An 18222-nucleotide genomic window follows, 5' to 3' on the forward strand; every position below is an offset into this window, starting at 1 on the left:
TCTAATTGTTCTTTCATTCTCTCTAATTTTTACCAAAGCTTTGTTAAGAAAAAATTGAGGTAACTGAACATAATATTGATAAGCTGTGAGATCACTTTTGATTAAATAAACTATCCTTCAAAATCAATTTCCGATAATTTTCAAGCATACATTTCTATAATTGGTGATGCTTGAGATGAGTTTTTTTTAGTGCCAATTTAGATTATCAAAGCTTCCATACCTGCATAACAATGAAAATGGACAGTGTGAAGCAACTCAGTTTTAAATTTTATTCCACCTCATGTATGTTTATTTTTAGACTCCTTGAGGAAGGTACTGTCATTTATTGTATATTTGTATGGTGCCTAATACATTAGCACCCAACCTGGTTGCTGTCTTTAGGCACAAGCCACAATTTTAAATAAAATAAATAATAGTATTTAATAAATATTAGTGTTTTTGTTTCAAAGTGATTTGCATAGTCCCAGACAGACTGTGAAGAGCTAGAAAAGGATCTCTCAAAACTGGGTGACTGGGCCACAAGATGGCAGATGAAATTCAGTGTTGACAAATGCAAAGTAATGCACACTGGAAAACAATCCCAACTATACATATAAAATGATGGGGTCTAAATTAGCTGTTACCACTCAAGAAAGATCTTGGAGTCATTGTGGTTAGTTCTCTGAAAACATCCACCCAATGTGCAGTGGCAGTCAAAAAAGAAAACAGAATGTTGGACATCACTAAGAAAGGGATAGAAAATATCATGTTGTCTCTATATAAATCCAAGGTACGTCCACATCTTGAATATTACGTGTAGATCTGGTCGCCACATCTCAAAAAAGATATATTGGACTTGGAAAAGGTTTGGAAAAGAGCAACAAAAAAAATTAGGGGTATGGAACAGCTACCATATGAGGAGAGATTAATAAGACCGGGACTTTTCAGTTTGGAAAAGAGATGACAAAGGGGGGATATGATTGCGGTCTATAAAATCATGACTGGTGTGGAGAAAGTAAATAAGTGTTATTTACTCCTTCTCATAACACAAGAATTAGGGGTCACCAAATTAAATTAATAGGCAGCAGGTTGAAAACAAACAAAATGGACGTATTTTTTCACACAATACAGTCAGTCAGTCTGTGGAACTCTTTGCCAGAGGATGTTGTGAAGGCCAAGACTATAACAGGGTTCAAAAAAGAACTAGATAAGTTCGTGGAGGATAACTCCATTAATGGCTAATAGCCAGGATGGGCAGGGATGGTGTCCCTAGCCTCTGTTTGCCAGAAGCTGGGAATGGGCGACAGGGGGGTGGATCACTTGATGATTACCTGTTCTGTTCATTCCCTCTGGGGCACCTGGCATTGGCCACTGTTGGAAGAGGGGATATTGGGCTAGATGGACCTTTGGTCTGACCCAGTATGGTCATTCTTATGTTCTTACAGTGTAAAAAGAAAATCTAGAATGAATAGAGTGGTTTACAATGCATTTGACAGAACTTGAGGATTTTCACCACATTTGGCATTATACTATTATAAATTAACTCATTAAAATGGTTTAGTTAAATGATTATACATGTTTTTGAAGAAAATTAATCTATGAGGACTGTTTATTAAATTTGTACCAGTTTAAACCACTGAGTTGCTGAACTTAGTCTATTCATTACTCCAAATTCCATCTGAAAAAATTCATTCAAGTTTGTCTGAATGAGCATTATATTCAGAGATACTGGTGGTGATAAAAGGGAAAACAAGCCCACAAAGTAAAGGCCAACACAATTCATGTATCAAGAATTCTCTACTAAAGAAAGGAACAGTACAAAAAACAATCAAGTGCCAATGGTCATAAAAGGAGGCTCCCAAAATAGAAAACACTTTAACAGGTAATACAATTAATCTCCTGAGTTTCTTGTCCAGTTGGGTCTCTCTTCTTTTAGGGAATGTACAAGTAATTTATTTCAAACATGACCAATACAGTGCAAAGAATGCTAAGGATTAATTTACTGACAGCCATTTCTCTCTGAGGCACCACAATTGTAAGTGCCTTAGAAATACCGGAGTACTTTTATTATATAATTTTTAACATTAGCTTGAATACACAGGTTAAGGAAAGAGTGTCTGTACACCTAGGTAGTGCTTAGATTATCAAAAAGTATAAAATCTGGTTTAAAAGTCATATAATACATATAGTAAGTAATCTAAAATAAATTTATTCACCTAAATTTGGGTTAACAATACAGTTTAGATATTAGAATCTAAATACTCAGGTACATCACTCATGAAAAGTTAGAGAGAGAGTTAGCTGTAGAAAGCAAATATATAGGAATGAGTGTGCGTTACAAGACCAAATGTTCACTCAAACCTTAGACCTTAAAGCTCAGTTTCACTGATTTACTCACAGCCACAGCTTCTGTCTTCACATCATCATTGCTGTCTGGTGCAGTCAGGTCTATAAGAACAGGGCATACTTTGGTCTCTACATCGTATCTCTCAATAAGTTCTTGCTCCAACAGAACTAGCAATGCTGCCTGACTTGTTTTTCTCACCTACAGTAGGAAAAACAAAGTGGAAACGAGTTTACGTGAGATAGTTTTTAGATATACACTGGAAGATACACCAACACACCCTCATAGCCCCTGTCAAGGTTGAGGGCACGTGTTCTTAAATCCTTCTGCAAAACTATAACATTAAAAAATTAAGAGTCATGTCCAGGAACACTTATATACTGTACATTATTGTAATACTACAAATACTTCAAGAGTGTTCCCTCATGTTTCCCGAAAGTCAAACTCGCGATGCGAAATAGGCACAATCAAAGGCAGGTATGGGACACTATAAGTAAATAATTAAAGAAGGAGAGCATAATTAATACCAATCCAAAATAGTTTTATGGAAAGTATGTGTCAAACAAATCCCATTTTTTGAAAGGATTACAAGTTTGGTTGATAAAAGTAACTATATTGACAATGTATTTAGACATCTGTAAGGCATTTGACTTAGTCCTTTATGGCCTTCTGATAAGTAGCATTATTCAAACATCAAGAAGTACATAATAGTGTAAAATAGTTAACTGACAGATTTTAAAAAATAAATGTAAAACGGGGAATCATCATCCAACAGACTTGTTTCTAATGGGCCGGGTGTTATTTGATATCTTTATTAATGATCTGGAAGAAAATATAAAATCACTGCTGATAGACTCTGCAGATGACAAAAATTGGTGAAGTGATAAATCATGGGGAAGGTTAGCTATGCAGATTGATCTGGACTGCTTGGTAAATTGGATTTATTGAACAACACAGTCATGAACATATAGCTCAGGGTAGAGTAAAATCCCTCTTTACCCTGTAAAGGGTTAAGAAGCTCAGATAACCTGGGTGGCACCTGACCAAAAGGACCAACAAGGGGAGAAGATACTTTCTTCCATAAGGACCAAATAGAAAACCACTTCCACTTTGCCAGATACGTGGCTCGGGTCGAATGTTTCCTACTCCCCAGGAGAACTTGTCTTACTGAGTCCGAACACTGGAAATGCAATGGGTTCAACCCTGGAGTTTCCACACCGTAAGGTGCAGGCACTCCAGGTTGGGGTGCTGGAGCTTACCGTGGTCCTGAGTGACGAGATCCCGGCATAAGGGAAGGGTTACTGGTCTGGCTTAACAGTATGGTGAACCAGTGTTGGCAGGGCCACGCCGGCGCTATGAGGATCAACAAAGCCCTGTCCTAGCAGACCTTGAGGAGGGCTCTGTGTATGAGAGGGGAGGGCAGGAACGCATACAGCATGTGACTCGTCCATGTGAAGTGAAAAGCGTCCGCGATGGAGCCTGGGCTGTGGTTCAGAAAGGAGCAGAACTGCTGGCATTTCCTGTTGCTCCGTGTCACGAACAGGTCTATGTGGAAAAAGCCCCACTTCTGAAAAATTGAAAGGGCGATGTCTGGTGTGAGGTGATGTGCAATGATAGTTCTGCCTGCGACCATTGGCCTTGAGTTCAGATACTTTACAGCTGAAAAGGTCCAGCTTCTTAGCATCCCATGACTTTGGCACAGGAACCAGTTCTAGACTGAGGGTACTCCTTCTGCGGCATAAAATATCTCCTTTCCATCCCTTTGGCCATGGGAGGAATGGAGGCCAGGGTCTGCCATAGCACCTTTATGGTGTTTTGTATGGTCTTTATAAGGCGCAAGGCTACCCGAGAAGGCTGGAGGCTGGCTCAGTTACGTCTGTCCTATTCGGGATGGATTGTGGCGCTGGTACCACATGGGGTGCTGGCCTGAGAGTTGCACCCGCCTGCGAAGACTCAGGGTCCTTGTCATGTGGGGGGGTCTTCAGGAGCTATGGGAGTATGGCGTGGCACCGACGTGGCTGAAGGAGGAGTATGGGGCACAGACACCATGGATGCGGCCCTAGAGCCCTGCCCTTGAGCCTGATGGTAGGCCCAAGGAGTCCAAAAGGGCCACTGTACCGGCCCCTGCCACTGTACCGGCCCCTGCCACTGTGGGAGCCAGGATACCACAGGCGCCGGCACATCCCGTGATCTGCGGTGCTGGGACCGAGACCTGTACTGACTATGTCGGGAGACTGATGACTCATTATCGGAGTCCGACAAATAGCCTGCTACAGACGATGGAGGGGCAGAGCCCAACAGTGCGGGGAATGGTACCGCGGTGCGGCACCGTAGCATCTTTGGCTTGCCCCGTCAGTGCCACAAACTGCACCATCGCTGGTGCCGGGCCTTGCTCCACCGCCTGGACCGGTGCCGCGCCTGCAGGGCCAGGGACTGTGCCGTCATGGCAATAAGGTCCCAAGTGGCCTCAAAAGTATCTGGCATGGAGCGGTGCCACGTGCTCAAACCCGCTTTGCAAGACAAGGAGCGGCACCTGTGCTCCCTGGAGTAGTCTTTTTCGGTGCCGAGGAATCCCACACCAATGTTGCCAGTGCAGCTTCCGGTGCCAGCTGAGGGCAAAGAGCCACCTCCATTAAAAGGAGCTTGCGGCGATAGTCCTGCTCCCTCTTCGTCCTAGGTCTAAAGCTCCTACAAATGGAGCACTTATCTGTTTGATGGCTCTCATCCCAGCATTTAAGGCACGACGCATGCAGATTGCCCTTGGGCATAGGCTTCCTGCAGCGCTCGCGGGACTTAAATCCCTCAGATGGAGGCATACACCGGTCAGGGCAGCTAGAGAGGTGGGGGAAAACCTCCTGAAAGAGGCTAACTACTACTAAACTACAACTTTCAAGAACTATTTACAATTAACTAGACAGTAACCACTAGGTAGGCACTTGCGAAACAAGAGACTGAAGGAAGCTCCAACGACCATCACTGGCGGTAAGAAGGAACGGAGGCGGCGGGTTGGCAGTGTCCTATATACACCGCCATGAGGAAGCCAATCCAGGGGGCTCCACAGACGACCCGATGGGTGCCGATCGGGAAAAAACCTTCAGACGGTCGTGCATGCAGGACGCACACACACCTATTGGAATGGACATGAGAAAGCACTTGAAGATGAATAAAGTAATAGGGATGTGATATTACCTCTGTATATGGCTATATGGCATTAGTGAGACTATAACCAGAATACTGTGTCTAGTTCTAGTATTTACACATAAAAAATTATGTTGAAAAATTGGAAAGGGTTCAAAAAAGATCTACAAGAATGATTTGAGGTCTGGATAACATGCCTACAGTGACAGACTATAAGAAACTAGATTGAGCTTCTTGAAAGAAGGTGAAGAGCTGGTTTGATCACAGTGTGCAAGTGCCTACACAGAGAAGAGATTCAGCTCTTTAATCTAACAGAAAGGGGCATAATGAAGTTCAATGATGGGAAGATGAAGCTAGACAAATTCGGACTAGAAAAAAGGCCCAAATTTTTAACAGTGAGGGTAATTAACCACTGGAAGAACTTACTTAAAAACATGGTGGATGCTTCATCCTTTGAAGTCTTTACATCTAGACTAGATACCTTTCTAAAATGTATGCTAAAGCTCAAACAAAAGCTATGGGCTTAAGACAGAAATAACTGGGTGAGGTTCTACAGTCTGTTGTATGGGAAATTAAAGATGATCATTATGGTTCCTTCTGACTTTAAAACAAGTTTTTAATTTTAATTTATAGAATTTCTTTCTTTCTTCCTTACAAGGAAAGTATATGTAGGCCTGTAAAAGGATAGTGTTTTGTTTTGATAGTGGTGCTTTAGCATTACGAAAGGGAAGCCACAGATGCCCAAGACCAGCTCAGAACCTATTGTAAAAAAATATCAAACCCCTTTTTCACAGAAGTTCAGACTTAGATTTATTTCTTGTTGCTCTAAACTTTTTTTACTTAGTGTAAAATGTTTGCATTATCCTATTTGAGAAAGTGTATTATCCATTCAATTTTAGAACATAACACTCTTACCTGGTTATTCTGGTCTGCGAGGTATCTCACCACAATAGGCAATAAGTATTTGGAAAAAGCATATGGTATTGAAGGCCTGTTTTCTTGACAAAACACAGCAATATGAGGCACCTGTTCCATCAGTTCTGCTCGCACAGTTGGCTCTGTAAGAATGTTGAAATAATATAAAATAAAATAAAAAAAGACATTGTATCTGCAATAATATTAAACTCTTTTTACAATGCTGTCCAGGTGAATCACATCCTAATGTATTTATGCTAAAAACAGTTTCATAGGGTAACCACCACCCTTTTACAACTCAGGGTGCAGATTTTGGTTGCATCACTGAACCTGCTGACAATCTGGGCCCAGTTTTTTACTGCAAGGTGGCAAGAAAAAGAGAAGGTGGAAGCCCCCAAGGCCACCCACTAAGTGCAGAAGAAGCTGTTTGCTATGGCATAGAAACAGACAGATCAGGCCATGATGCAGTTCCAGGACTCAAAATAGAGAGAACAGTTTGGGCACCAAACAAAATTTCAGCAGCTTCTACAGCCTTTGTGGGTGCGGTTAACCAAATAATAAAATCCAGACCAGAGGATTCCATGTCTGAGTGAGAGAAGCCAATTGACAGGATCCTAAGGGAACATACTGTTGATGAGTGGGGAAAGAGTGACAAGATACAGTATAACTGGGGCAAATACCTACCGTATACACCTCTACCTCGATATAACGCGTCCTCGGGAGCCAAAAAAATCTTACCGCGTTATAGGTGAAACCACGTTATATCAAACTTGCTTTGATCCACCGAGTGCGCAGCCCTGCCGCCCCCGGAGCACTGCTTTACCGCGTTATATCTGAATTCGTGTTCTATCGGGTTGCATTATATCAAGGTAGAGGTGTATACTCGATCATAAGTCGGTTCGTTTATAAGCCAACCTCCCCCCAAGATGGATAAGTAAAAATGGAACATTTTTATAACCTGTTCATAAGCCGACTCTATAATTCAGGGGTCAGCAAAGTTTGCCTCCCGGGCCATCAGGATAAGCCGCAGGTGGTCCGAGATGGTTTGTTTACCTCGAGCATCCACAGGCAGGGAGGTAAACCAAAGTAAACAACGTGTCCCGGCACGCCAGCTGCTTACCCTGATGGGCTGGGACAGCAACTTTTTTTTTGGGGGGGGGGGGGGAAGCTCGGAGTCAGGGGAGTAACCCGTGACCACCCCCCACATGACCCCATTCTAGCCCGGGACCCCCACACTCTCCCCATCCCATCCCTTTCCACCTTATCTGGGGAGGGCCAGGGGAGAATGTCTCTGACCTGGCTGGAGCTGGTCTGGCACGGCCGCACCGTGCTCCGGCGCCTGGGCGGCATGGCCAGAGCCACAGCCTGCTCTGGGGGGGCGGGGCCGAGCGGCACGGCTGCAGCCTGCCAGCCCCGGAGCTGCAGCTGCTTTGGAGGCTGAGGGGAGAGCAGCGTGGCCAGAAGTAGAGAAACTCTGGCCCCGCCTCTTCCCTTCTGTCTCTGCTGGCTGTGCTACCTCTCCTTGCTCCCTCTGTTGGGGGGAGGGGCTGTGTCCCACCTCACCCTCTCTATAGAATCAGAGAATCATAGAATATCAGGGTTGGAAGGGACCTCAGGAGGTCATCTAGTCCAACCCCCTGCTCAAAGCAGGACCAATTCCCAACTAAATCATCCCAGCCAGGGCTTTGTCAAGCCTGACCTTAAAAACTTCCAAGGAAGGAGAGTCCACCACCTCCCTAGGTAACCCATTAGCCAACCCCTGTCTCTGGTGCTTCCCTTTTTTACTAAAAAATTTGGCTTATGAACAAGTATGTATGGTAATTCTTGAAAAAAAACAAAACCCTGAAATTGCATTAGCAGAGTTTCCAAATAAATCCCACCTGCACACTCACCCCTTTAGAGCTTATATTTTCCTGTTTACTCAAAGAAGAAATAGAACAGTGAGAAAAATAGATAAGCAGTATTTCCATTATTCAGAATATGCACACAGACAATAGAAGTAAATATGCAAAGAGACATTTAAAACTAGGAATGTAAAATTCCACATTTTCACTCCAACGGATGCCTAATAAGAACTTCCTCAAGTCATCAGATAGCAGTTATGATTCTCAGGTACACAGTGGCATCAAAATTGCATGTCAGCTAACAACAATTCTGATCACAACATGTACTGCTAGCAATATAAAATAAATGCCAAAGCACAGCAGAGTAAGCCATAACATGCAAATACTTGAAGGGATCCTGATTTCTTGATACCAAGCTTCTCACTTCTTTGATAATGTGACACTCTGATATACAGTAACTCCTCACTTAAAGTCATCCCGATTAACATTGTTACGTTGCTGGTCAATTAGAGAACATTCTCATTTAAAGTTGCGCAATGCTCCCTTATAATGTTGTTTGGCAGCTGCCTGCTTTGTCCACTGCTTGCAGAAAGAGCTGCCCGTTGGAGCTAGCTGATGGGGTCTTGGAACCAGGGTGGACCAGCAGCCTCCCCCCCACTCCCCCAGCTCCCCTAAGTTCATGTGTAGCAGCAGCCCAACAGGCTATCAATTGCCGGCAGTCCAGCTGTCCCTCCCCCCACTGCTGTGTGCTGCTCCTGCCCTCTTCTTTAGAGCTGCTCCTGGGAGCTTCCTGCTTGCTCTGCGGGGGGGAGGAGGAGAGGGGTGCTATTGTCAGGGTGTCCCTCTCCCCCCTGCATCTTTACCCCATCTCCACAGAGTGGGGGAGAGGGGAGGAGACCCTTCGTCCTGAGCCTTGTTGTGAGCTTTTGCTAGCAGCACCTACTGTCTCAACTTGCTGATCTATTTAAAAAGGCAGTATAATTTTTACACACACACACACACACACACACACACACACACACACACACACACACACACACACACACACACACAGAGTTTTAAACAATTTAATACTATACACAGCTATGATGATTGTGAAGCTTGGTTGAGGTGGTGAAGTTAGAGGGTGGGATATTTCCCAGGGAGTGCCTTGCTGCTAAATGATGAACTAGCACTCGGCTGAGCCATCAAGGGTTAACACATTGTTGTTAATGTAGCCTCTCACACTCTACAAGGCAGCAGGAATGGAGTGGAGGGGAGGGGAGACAGCATAGGAGACAGAGACAGACACACCTTGTGTATGGCGGGGAGGGGGAAGAGAGAGAGAGAGAGAGAGAAATGCACACTGCCCCTTTAAGTAAGCTGACCCACTCTTAAGTGCATTGTCTTTTTAAGTGGATCAGGAAGTTGAGATAGCAGCTGCTGCCCCAAGCTCTCTCGTCCCTGTCCCCACCCTGCTCTATATGAAGAAGGGGTAAGCAGGGTGTAGGAGCAGGAGGGATGGGGACACCCTGACATTAGACCCCCCCTTCCTCCGCGCACAGCAAGCAGGAGGCTTGGGGAGCAGCTCCAAGGCAGAGGGCAGGAGCAGCACATGGCAGTAGGGGGAGGGACAGCTGAACTTCCGGCAATTGCTAACCTGCTAGGCAGCTGCTGCACAGGGAACTTAGGGGAGCAGGGAGCTGCCAGTCCACTCTGGTTACAAGCTTCCACCAATGGGCTGCTCTTCCTGCAAGCAGAGGACAAAGCAGGGGGCAGCCAAACGACGTTATAAGGGAGCACGGCACAACTTTAAACGAGCATGTTCCCTAATTGATCAGCAACGTAACAACGAAACGTTAACCGGGAGGACTTTAAGTGAGGAGTTACTGTATAACGTGTGAGTTGGAATGAGAAAGAGATATTTTACCTCCTCAAAGCAAGTGACACAACAGATCTTATGCAAAGGTGACTCCTCTCCATGCCAGGCCAAAAACCAGAGCACTGTAAAGCTTCACACTTACACTGTCACTCTTGCTTCAAACATTCATTTGATTAGTAATGTCAAATGCATGAACCCCTGCAATTCCATAATACTGGTGGGATAGGGAGGAATTGCTTTGGGGGAAGTGGACAAAACTCATACGGCGACACACTTGCCACCAAGATGACTCACTCCATTTATTTGGGAGAGAAAGGAAATCTTGACTGGCTGTGAACTGAATACATCTCAGATGAGACCCTGCTCAACAGAGCATCTAGTAGTGATCACAGCAGCTCCTTTTGGAATTTTAATTTTTGCAACAATGACTAACATTTTTTCTGAAATTCTGTTAGTGTTTAACAGTTATTCATTCTATTTTTCATTTATTATATATTTTCATAATATTTGTAATCATTTCATGAATATTAATTCATTTTTTGTGGAGGAAGTGGGACACTACTTGAATTAAATCTAAATATCTTCATATACTGGATTCACATCTCTCTGAAGATATATGGATCAAATTCAAACTGGGTATTTTGTACATCTTCAATTTTAATAGACAGTGGGACATTACTGAATCCCAATACTCCATTTGCCCAGAAAACAACCTATTTCAGACCTAACCACTGGATAAATCTGCCTCTCCAGAATTTTTCAACAGCAGTAGCTGCTGTTAGAGAATAGATTTGTTACAACCATACATAATGGAAAGACAATACCTTCAAATTACAGTAATTTTGAGGATTAAAAATCTTTGTGTAATATCCTTTCATAGGTGTATATTCTACCATTTGTTCCTTATTGGAAATTCACACATGAACTTTTCAGGTAAAGCCTATATGGCACTAATTTTGCTCATTTTGTTGAACACATTCACTGTAAATCTTATTATATAACATATAGCAATCATCAAAACAGAATGGTTGTAAAAAGAAGTCCTTATTCTAAGAGGGAGGATATTATTTATATTTAGTACTGACTAATTGCATGCTGCAATTAAACCTGAGTGAGCAAGACAAATTTTGCTATTTGCACTACTATATCCAGTGGTGGATAGAGCAAATCTAATGCTGCATAGTTTCTAAATTAGAAGCAATGGTTCTGAGTGGTAAAATAATAAAATTTCTGCCTAGCAGTTCCATTTCTTCATACTACACATTTAAAATTTATTTAGAAGTTAGGAAGAATGCACAAAAGTATTTTCTGAGTTCGTTTTTTGTAAGCCACTAAGAAAGTCCCAAAATAATCAAGTTAGTGGCTGTTCTGACTATTTACAGTGAAGACAGACAGTACAAATGAACATTTTTGGGCTGCTTAGTTTCTCTTCATAATACATTACTAAGCAATTGTGTAAGAGAAACATATAATGTCTTTAAAAGAAGATTCTCTGGACAAATGTACAAGATATATAAGTAAAAATCGAAAAACTATACAATCAAACAAATGTCTAAAAATAAGACGCTAAAATTCCTTTCAATGTATTAAATCTGAACTTTCATCAGAACTGACTTAGCGAACATAACCAGATTAAAAAAAAAAGCTTAGACTCCAGTTTACTGATTGAGTGCACATTTTTGGCAGTACAAACAATGTCAGTGAGCCAAGCAGTCATTAAGAAGGAGGAGGAGAAACTGAGCAGCCAAAGAGACTATCCATTTCAACAAATTATATGGAAAACAAAAATGTTTAAATAACTTAAAATTTATAATTAAAAAATTCCATATATGTAAATTGTAAAGTTTATAGAGTAGCATTATAGGTCACAGCTGCTAGCACCAGCTACTATTGATGTTGCCTGATACTTCTCAATAAGAAGACTCGGTTTTTCAGTTGCTTATAAAACTTTGCCAAACTCTTTGAGATAAAATTATACACTTCGGGTGTCTGCCTCAGGGTGAATACTTTTGGAAAATTTTAGCCAAAACTGTTCAACTGTTTCCAAGAAAAAAGTTTGGGGAAAATACATTGTTAATATCCATGTTAAAAATTCTGGCCCCTCTTCTTTGAAAAGTTCTTGCTTCCCCATGCTTCGGGGCAGGGACTTCACATTTGGCAGGGGAGGGGCCTTTGTATCAGTGGTGTGCCTTTTGCCATCCCTGTGAAAATCCATGCTAAATTATGAGCCTTTGGGAAATCTCAGTTTGCACATGCTCAGTACAGATATCTGAGATTTTTAGCTGCTAAAAATCAAAGATTACATGTTCACTAAGTAGGCTCAGTGCCTCTCATAGCTCCTAGCACTGACCAGACAGTGACTGAACATGTTCCAGCCTACTGCCGATAATTGACCATGCTCCTGCCCAGGACTACAGGGGAGTCCTAACACTTTCCCTATAATAGCTACTCTGAGTCAGAATGGAGCCAGTCACTGGAACTGAGAGCAGGGAGCCTGTTCTTCCTGTGCTCTCAATGGCCACCCTACTGGCACCCATGCAGCATGGAAGACGCTGATTCAAATGCAGGACAAAAGCCAGAACAGTACGAAGGGAAAGGGCTAAAACGGGACAAGGAGTCTGCTGAAATTGGGACTCAGGAGGTGGGTGGGGGAAACCTGTGACTAGGAGTTGGAAGGGTGGGACTGGCTGGTCAAGGAGACTCACAGCTGGGTGGAGGAGGGGAGGCTAGGACTGGAAGCTGGTGATGGAAATGAGAGATGACGATTGGGAGTGGGAGATGGACACTGAGATTTGGATGAAAAGCTTGTGTGGAGATAAGGAGGGAGGATTGGGACTGGCTGGACAAAGAGAATTGGAACAGGAACCAGTTTTTTGGGGAGGGGCGGGGAAGGGGTGTGGAGATGGAGTAGTTGGGTTTTTTTCCCCCAGAGGACCACAGCCTCATTCAGTGCACAGGAAGGTCCTGCTCTGGAGAAGAATCAGAGCTGCCTAGTACAGAAGACTTGTCTGTTGGATCCATGCCTCGTTTGTTGCAGAAGATGGAAAGTGTGTAGTGAATACAGAAGATTGCAGGCAGAGAAAGTATGATCTCATGGTTAAGGCAGTTGAATGACATCTTGGGAAACTGGATTCTATCCTGCCTCTGCTACAGAATTTCTATGTGATGCTATGCAAGTCACTTAAACCAAAAATATTCACAGCTTGCCACTAACTGAGTGTTCTTCATTTTGTGGGTGCCCAGCACAAGATCTGCAGAATTGCTGAGCACTCACAGCTGCAACTGAAATCAATGGGAACTACGTTTTCAATATATAAAGTGCTAAATAATGCTAATTATTCTGAAAAATATTGGCCACCAAAAATGTTTGGATACTTAATCTCTTCATGCCTCAGCACACCATCTGTAAAATGGGACTTGATACCATGCCCTAGCCTCACCAGGGTATTGTGAAAATAAGTTCATTAATATCTGTGAAGCACTCGGAGATTATAGTTATAAGAGCCGTAGATAAAAACATGATGAAACTAAAAATTCTGTATTCGGAGCAGGGCTTTAATAGCCACACACTGATGAAGCAAAATATTGAAAATCTTCTAATTAAGTTAGCACCACTTTATTTTGTGCTCTGAATGAGGCAAGGATTCTGTAGAAACTATAGTATGTGATCATGTAATTAAACACTATATCAAGATGTCCATGCACAAGGAGGACAAAATAAGGTTGCTCGGCAGCCTTAATTCTGGCATTTCCTAATTTCAGAGAGCTTGACTTTACAACCTTAATAATGCTCTTTTAATGTAGTTTTTCATGTAATTAAATGTATACATTTAACAGCATAGTTAATAATTCAATATACATCATATATGCAATACTACTGCTGCTATGCGAGAACCTTAAACTTCTAAGTTCCCTGACACTTGTGTTTAAGGTCTCAATTCTGCAAAGCACTAAGGCACATGTTTAAGTGCCTTGCTGAAAAGGGACCTAGATCCACAGTCTCAATCTTACATTAGTACAGACTTTTGCATTATAATTCCTAAAAATGTACCAACAAAAATAATGCCAAAGATGAAAAGAGAAAAATATCCAACCCTCCCTCATTCTCTCCACTTTCACTTCTCCACCTCTTCTCCTACTTAACTTTGTCCTATGGCAGCCTAAAGAGAGATTTCTTTATATCAGAGTAAACTGCAATTGCTATTATTAATTCTATAAAATACAAACTGTAACCAAACAGAAACAAATGGTTTAGTCATCATCACAAATTGCAGATTATGGAGGCACTGGTTAAGTTAGACTGTAAGGTCTTCAGGACAAGAACCATATCTGTGTTTTATGTTTGCACAGGGCTTAGTTGAACGGGCCCAGGCCTCTATGTGCTAACACAATACAAATAAATAATAAAGTTGGGTTGAGATTTTTACTTCAGTCAGGATTAAAAATGTCTACTTCAAACTTTAATGATTGCATTTAGACTCCAAACAACACAATAAATCTTCAGAGGATGATTACATTTTTCATAACATTTGTTTGGAAAAATAATTTTCTGCCTTTGTCAGGGGGAACATTTTAAAATGCTCCCTTTTTCAATTTTGCCACCTGAAAGTATATCTTTGTGTCCTCTTATAGCAAATTACCACAGACAACTTTGTAACATCTCAAACATATACTTTCTCCTAATATCTCATAGACTGGGTACTTTTCAAGCTTTACACTTAAGTCTTTTGTATTTATTTTTCTCATTTATCAAAATTCAATTTAGCTCCACCAAGCTCTCATGTGTTCTGCAGCTGTTTAGTCATGGAACTGTACTCCAGAATTTAAGTTTTTTTTTGTTTTTAAGTTGTTTCTAATTTTCCTGGATGTGAACTTGAAAAAGATGATTCAAGTGCAAACTGATACATTTTTGTCCTCCCTAGTAACTGCCTGCTACAATTACAGTAGAACCTCAGAGTTACAAACAGACCAGTGAACCACACACCTCATTTGGAACTGCAAGTATGCAATCAGGTAGCAGAGACCCTCTCCCCCCCCCCGCCCCCCAAAAAGCAAATACAGTACAATACTGAGTTAAATGTAAATACTAAAAAAAAATAAAGGGAAAGCAGCATTTTTCTTCTGCATACTAAAGTTTCAAAGTTGTATTAAGTCAATGTTCAGTTGTAAACTTTTGAAAGAACAACCATAACATTTTGTTCAGAGATACAAACATTTCAGAGTTACGAACAACCTCCATTCCAGAAGTGTTTGTAACTCTGAGCTTCTACTGTACTCTGCAAAGTGTGAATTGCACCAATCATCTCAATGAGTTGGAAACGTTGACACTGCAATATCCTGGGAACTACACTACACTGCATAGAATACTGTAATTCTCATTTTTAAATCTGAATTAACTATTTCGCCATTGATCATTTTAAACAGAAACATTAATCTAAAGTGCTTATCTCAAAATCCAGAAGTGACTTTCATATCTCCTCATGTGCCAAAAGCCTCAATTGGTCCCCCCATACTGAGCAGCCAAAAAGCTCCAGCGTTCCCTGACAACTTTTACAACGGAGTTGGGTATCAACGTGTAAATCAATGCACATGCCCAGTGACCTGATACTTGTTCATACAGACTTCAACATTACACATGCCAACGGGAAACATATCTTAACTTAGCTGAGGTTTAGGTTCCGATTGCATGTGGTTATGAGGCACTGGACGTGTGCACTGTGGTTGTTGGTATGTTGCACTGAAAGGGAGTTGCAGAGCTGAGGAGTCTTAGGGTTTGTCTACAAGGGGAAACTGACTGGCATAGCTATTCTAGAATAACTCCCCATGTGGATGTTATTGCAAAAAAAACAGTAACTTTATTCTGGAATAGTGTCCACATGAAGAGCTTTTTCACAATAGCTTATTCCACAATAACTATACCGGTCAATTTCTCCCATGTAGGTAGATGAAGCCTGAGTGTATTTGGTTATCATGAGGTTTGGGTGGTGGTAATGTTCGAGAACTGAAGTTCGTGTAGGTGTTAACGCTGCCACAATTGGTGATTTTCTTCATCTCGGGCGAATGTGTTGAAGAAACTCATTTGAAAACCCTTAACTCTACGTAATTAAATTTTTTGAACAGGATATATTTATTGCTTTGCATGAAAGCTTCTGTTCTTAATTATACGTCACCTTCTGACAAAACACACATCAAACAATACTGGTTTGTGTGTGTTATGTATTAGAAGGCTGGCTACGCAGTGTGGGGAGAAAGACGACACCCTCTTGAAAGTATCTTTCCCTGCACAACCACCGCCTGTGTATTAAGCTTCACATTAAGATGCATAAAATTTCCAGCACTGAGAATCACAATGGTGACTTGTCAAGAGCCTGAGGGCAGAATCTAATTTGCATATATATTTACATAGTTTACATGAACTGTGTCAGTATGTATGGTCTCAGGATACAATTAGAATAATTTAAACAGTAATACATTTAACTCTCTTTCATATACCATTTTCCTCCTCTTTCTTTCTGTTACTCTCTCTCCTCTTCCTTCCAATTCTCTCCCACTATACTTCTTAATCCCCACCCTGCCTCTTAATCTGTCACTCACTTCCCCCTCCCTTTCATCTGTCCTTCTATCCCACACAGACTTTGCTAGGGCTGTGTTCAACAAAAAAAACTGGACTAGGTGAAAGTCTATCACAGTCTGAAGACAGAGCTTGCTCCTCTCTTTTCAGGAGTACCATGGACACAAACAAGCTCCTTCAGGCCGTCACCTGTGATGCTTTGCTCTTTCCATATGCCTTGCTAACCAACCAGGAGTGGACCAAACTAGGGATTAGCAATTAAAGGAGAGAATTTTTGCTAGTAACTGCCAAGTGAGAGGGACTTTTGGCAGGGGGAGGAGATGTTAAAGCAATTAGGGGATGAAGAGGACCTTCTGACAAGTTGAAGATGGAGTGGAAGGGTGTGGAACTGCTGGCAGCTGGGATGGGGACACATAAGCACTTCAGTTATTCCAAAATCTTAGGGACAATGTCAGCTGCAGACTAAAAAACATTACTAAGCTGTCAGCAGGCTATGAGCCAGTATCTCAAATGTTACTTAAAGTGGGCTTTTCAACATTACTTTTGACATCCATACATGTTTTCAGAACTATTCACTGTCAGTCCATAAATCTGCTGAAGAAAAAACTCTGGTAGTCATTTCTTAGTATAGCAATAATATGCACAGTGTGCACGTATCCTGGAGACATGGCAGACAAGTTATTTATATTAGGCTTACCATATGTTACTTGATTAATTATGGTTAAAAGATATTTTTCATTTAAATTGATTACAGCCTCATAATTAGTCTCATGATAAACTTAACATTTTCCAAAAACTTATCAAGTAAGTTGTATTTGAGACAGATGTATGTAGAAAACTAACTAGTCTGTCATTCTGGTGACTGTGTTCTAACAATCTCTATGTTTGGTGAAATATATAATATTTTTCCAGCAGGAGACTTTCTTCTCCAACCCTGCCATTTTCCCCAACAGCCCTTTAAAAAGTTTTTCATTACATTAGTAGTTTTTATAGTACCCTAAATACACATGGTATTTTCCAAAAATAGATGACGATACAGTCCCTGTCTCAAGATGTTACAAATGAAGGGGGCCCAGTGCTACAGGCACTCTGCAAAATTCACAACAACTTCAATGGGAATTGAAACGTTAACTTCAAAAGGGAGTTAATAGCACTCCATGCACACAGGACCTGCAGCATCAGGCTGCAGGTTTGCTAAACAAAACATAAGATGTTACAAAAACAACTGAGGTAGGGAGGGTATCATGATTACTGATAAGGTAGAGAAGTACAATTATCCCCATTTTACATATGGCAAAAGGAGGCACAAGTGACTTGTCCACGCCCACAAAGGAGACAGCGGCAAAGCTGGGACATTACCCCCGAATCCCAGACCAGTGTCTTCACTACAAGACTAACTTTCACAAGAGTGAATACATTACACTTCACAAGAGTTGTTGGGAGGATAAATCAATTAATGGTTGTAAGGCATTCAGATGCTATGGTGATGGGCTTCACACAAGTACATATGTATACACAAGGCAGATTTGTGTTTGCACATTAACCACTATTCGCTCTTTTTTTGTAAGAA

At 41.7% G+C, this 18222-nt stretch overlaps 1 protein-coding gene across 9 annotated transcripts in view; it reads right to left on the bottom strand.

The window, feature by feature from the left end:
- Positions 1-18222, bottom strand: part of PPP4R1 (protein phosphatase 4 regulatory subunit 1) — an 86279-nt gene that overhangs the window by 30195 nt on the left and 37862 nt on the right. For all 9 annotated transcript variants that reach the window (XM_045007337.1, XM_045007335.1, XM_045007343.1 and 6 more), the window contains 2 exons: positions 6377-6519; positions 2378-2524 (listed from right to left, as the gene is read on the bottom strand). In XM_045007337.1, the coding sequence (XP_044863272.1) occupies positions 2378-2524; positions 6377-6519 (290 nt within the window). The remainder of the gene's footprint in view (positions 1-2377; positions 2525-6376; positions 6520-18222) is intronic.

The sequence above is a fragment of the Mauremys mutica genome, chromosome 2 (genome assembly GCF_020497125.1).
Source record: "Mauremys mutica isolate MM-2020 ecotype Southern chromosome 2, ASM2049712v1, whole genome shotgun sequence".
NCBI lineage: Eukaryota > Metazoa > Chordata > Testudines > Geoemydidae > Mauremys > Mauremys mutica.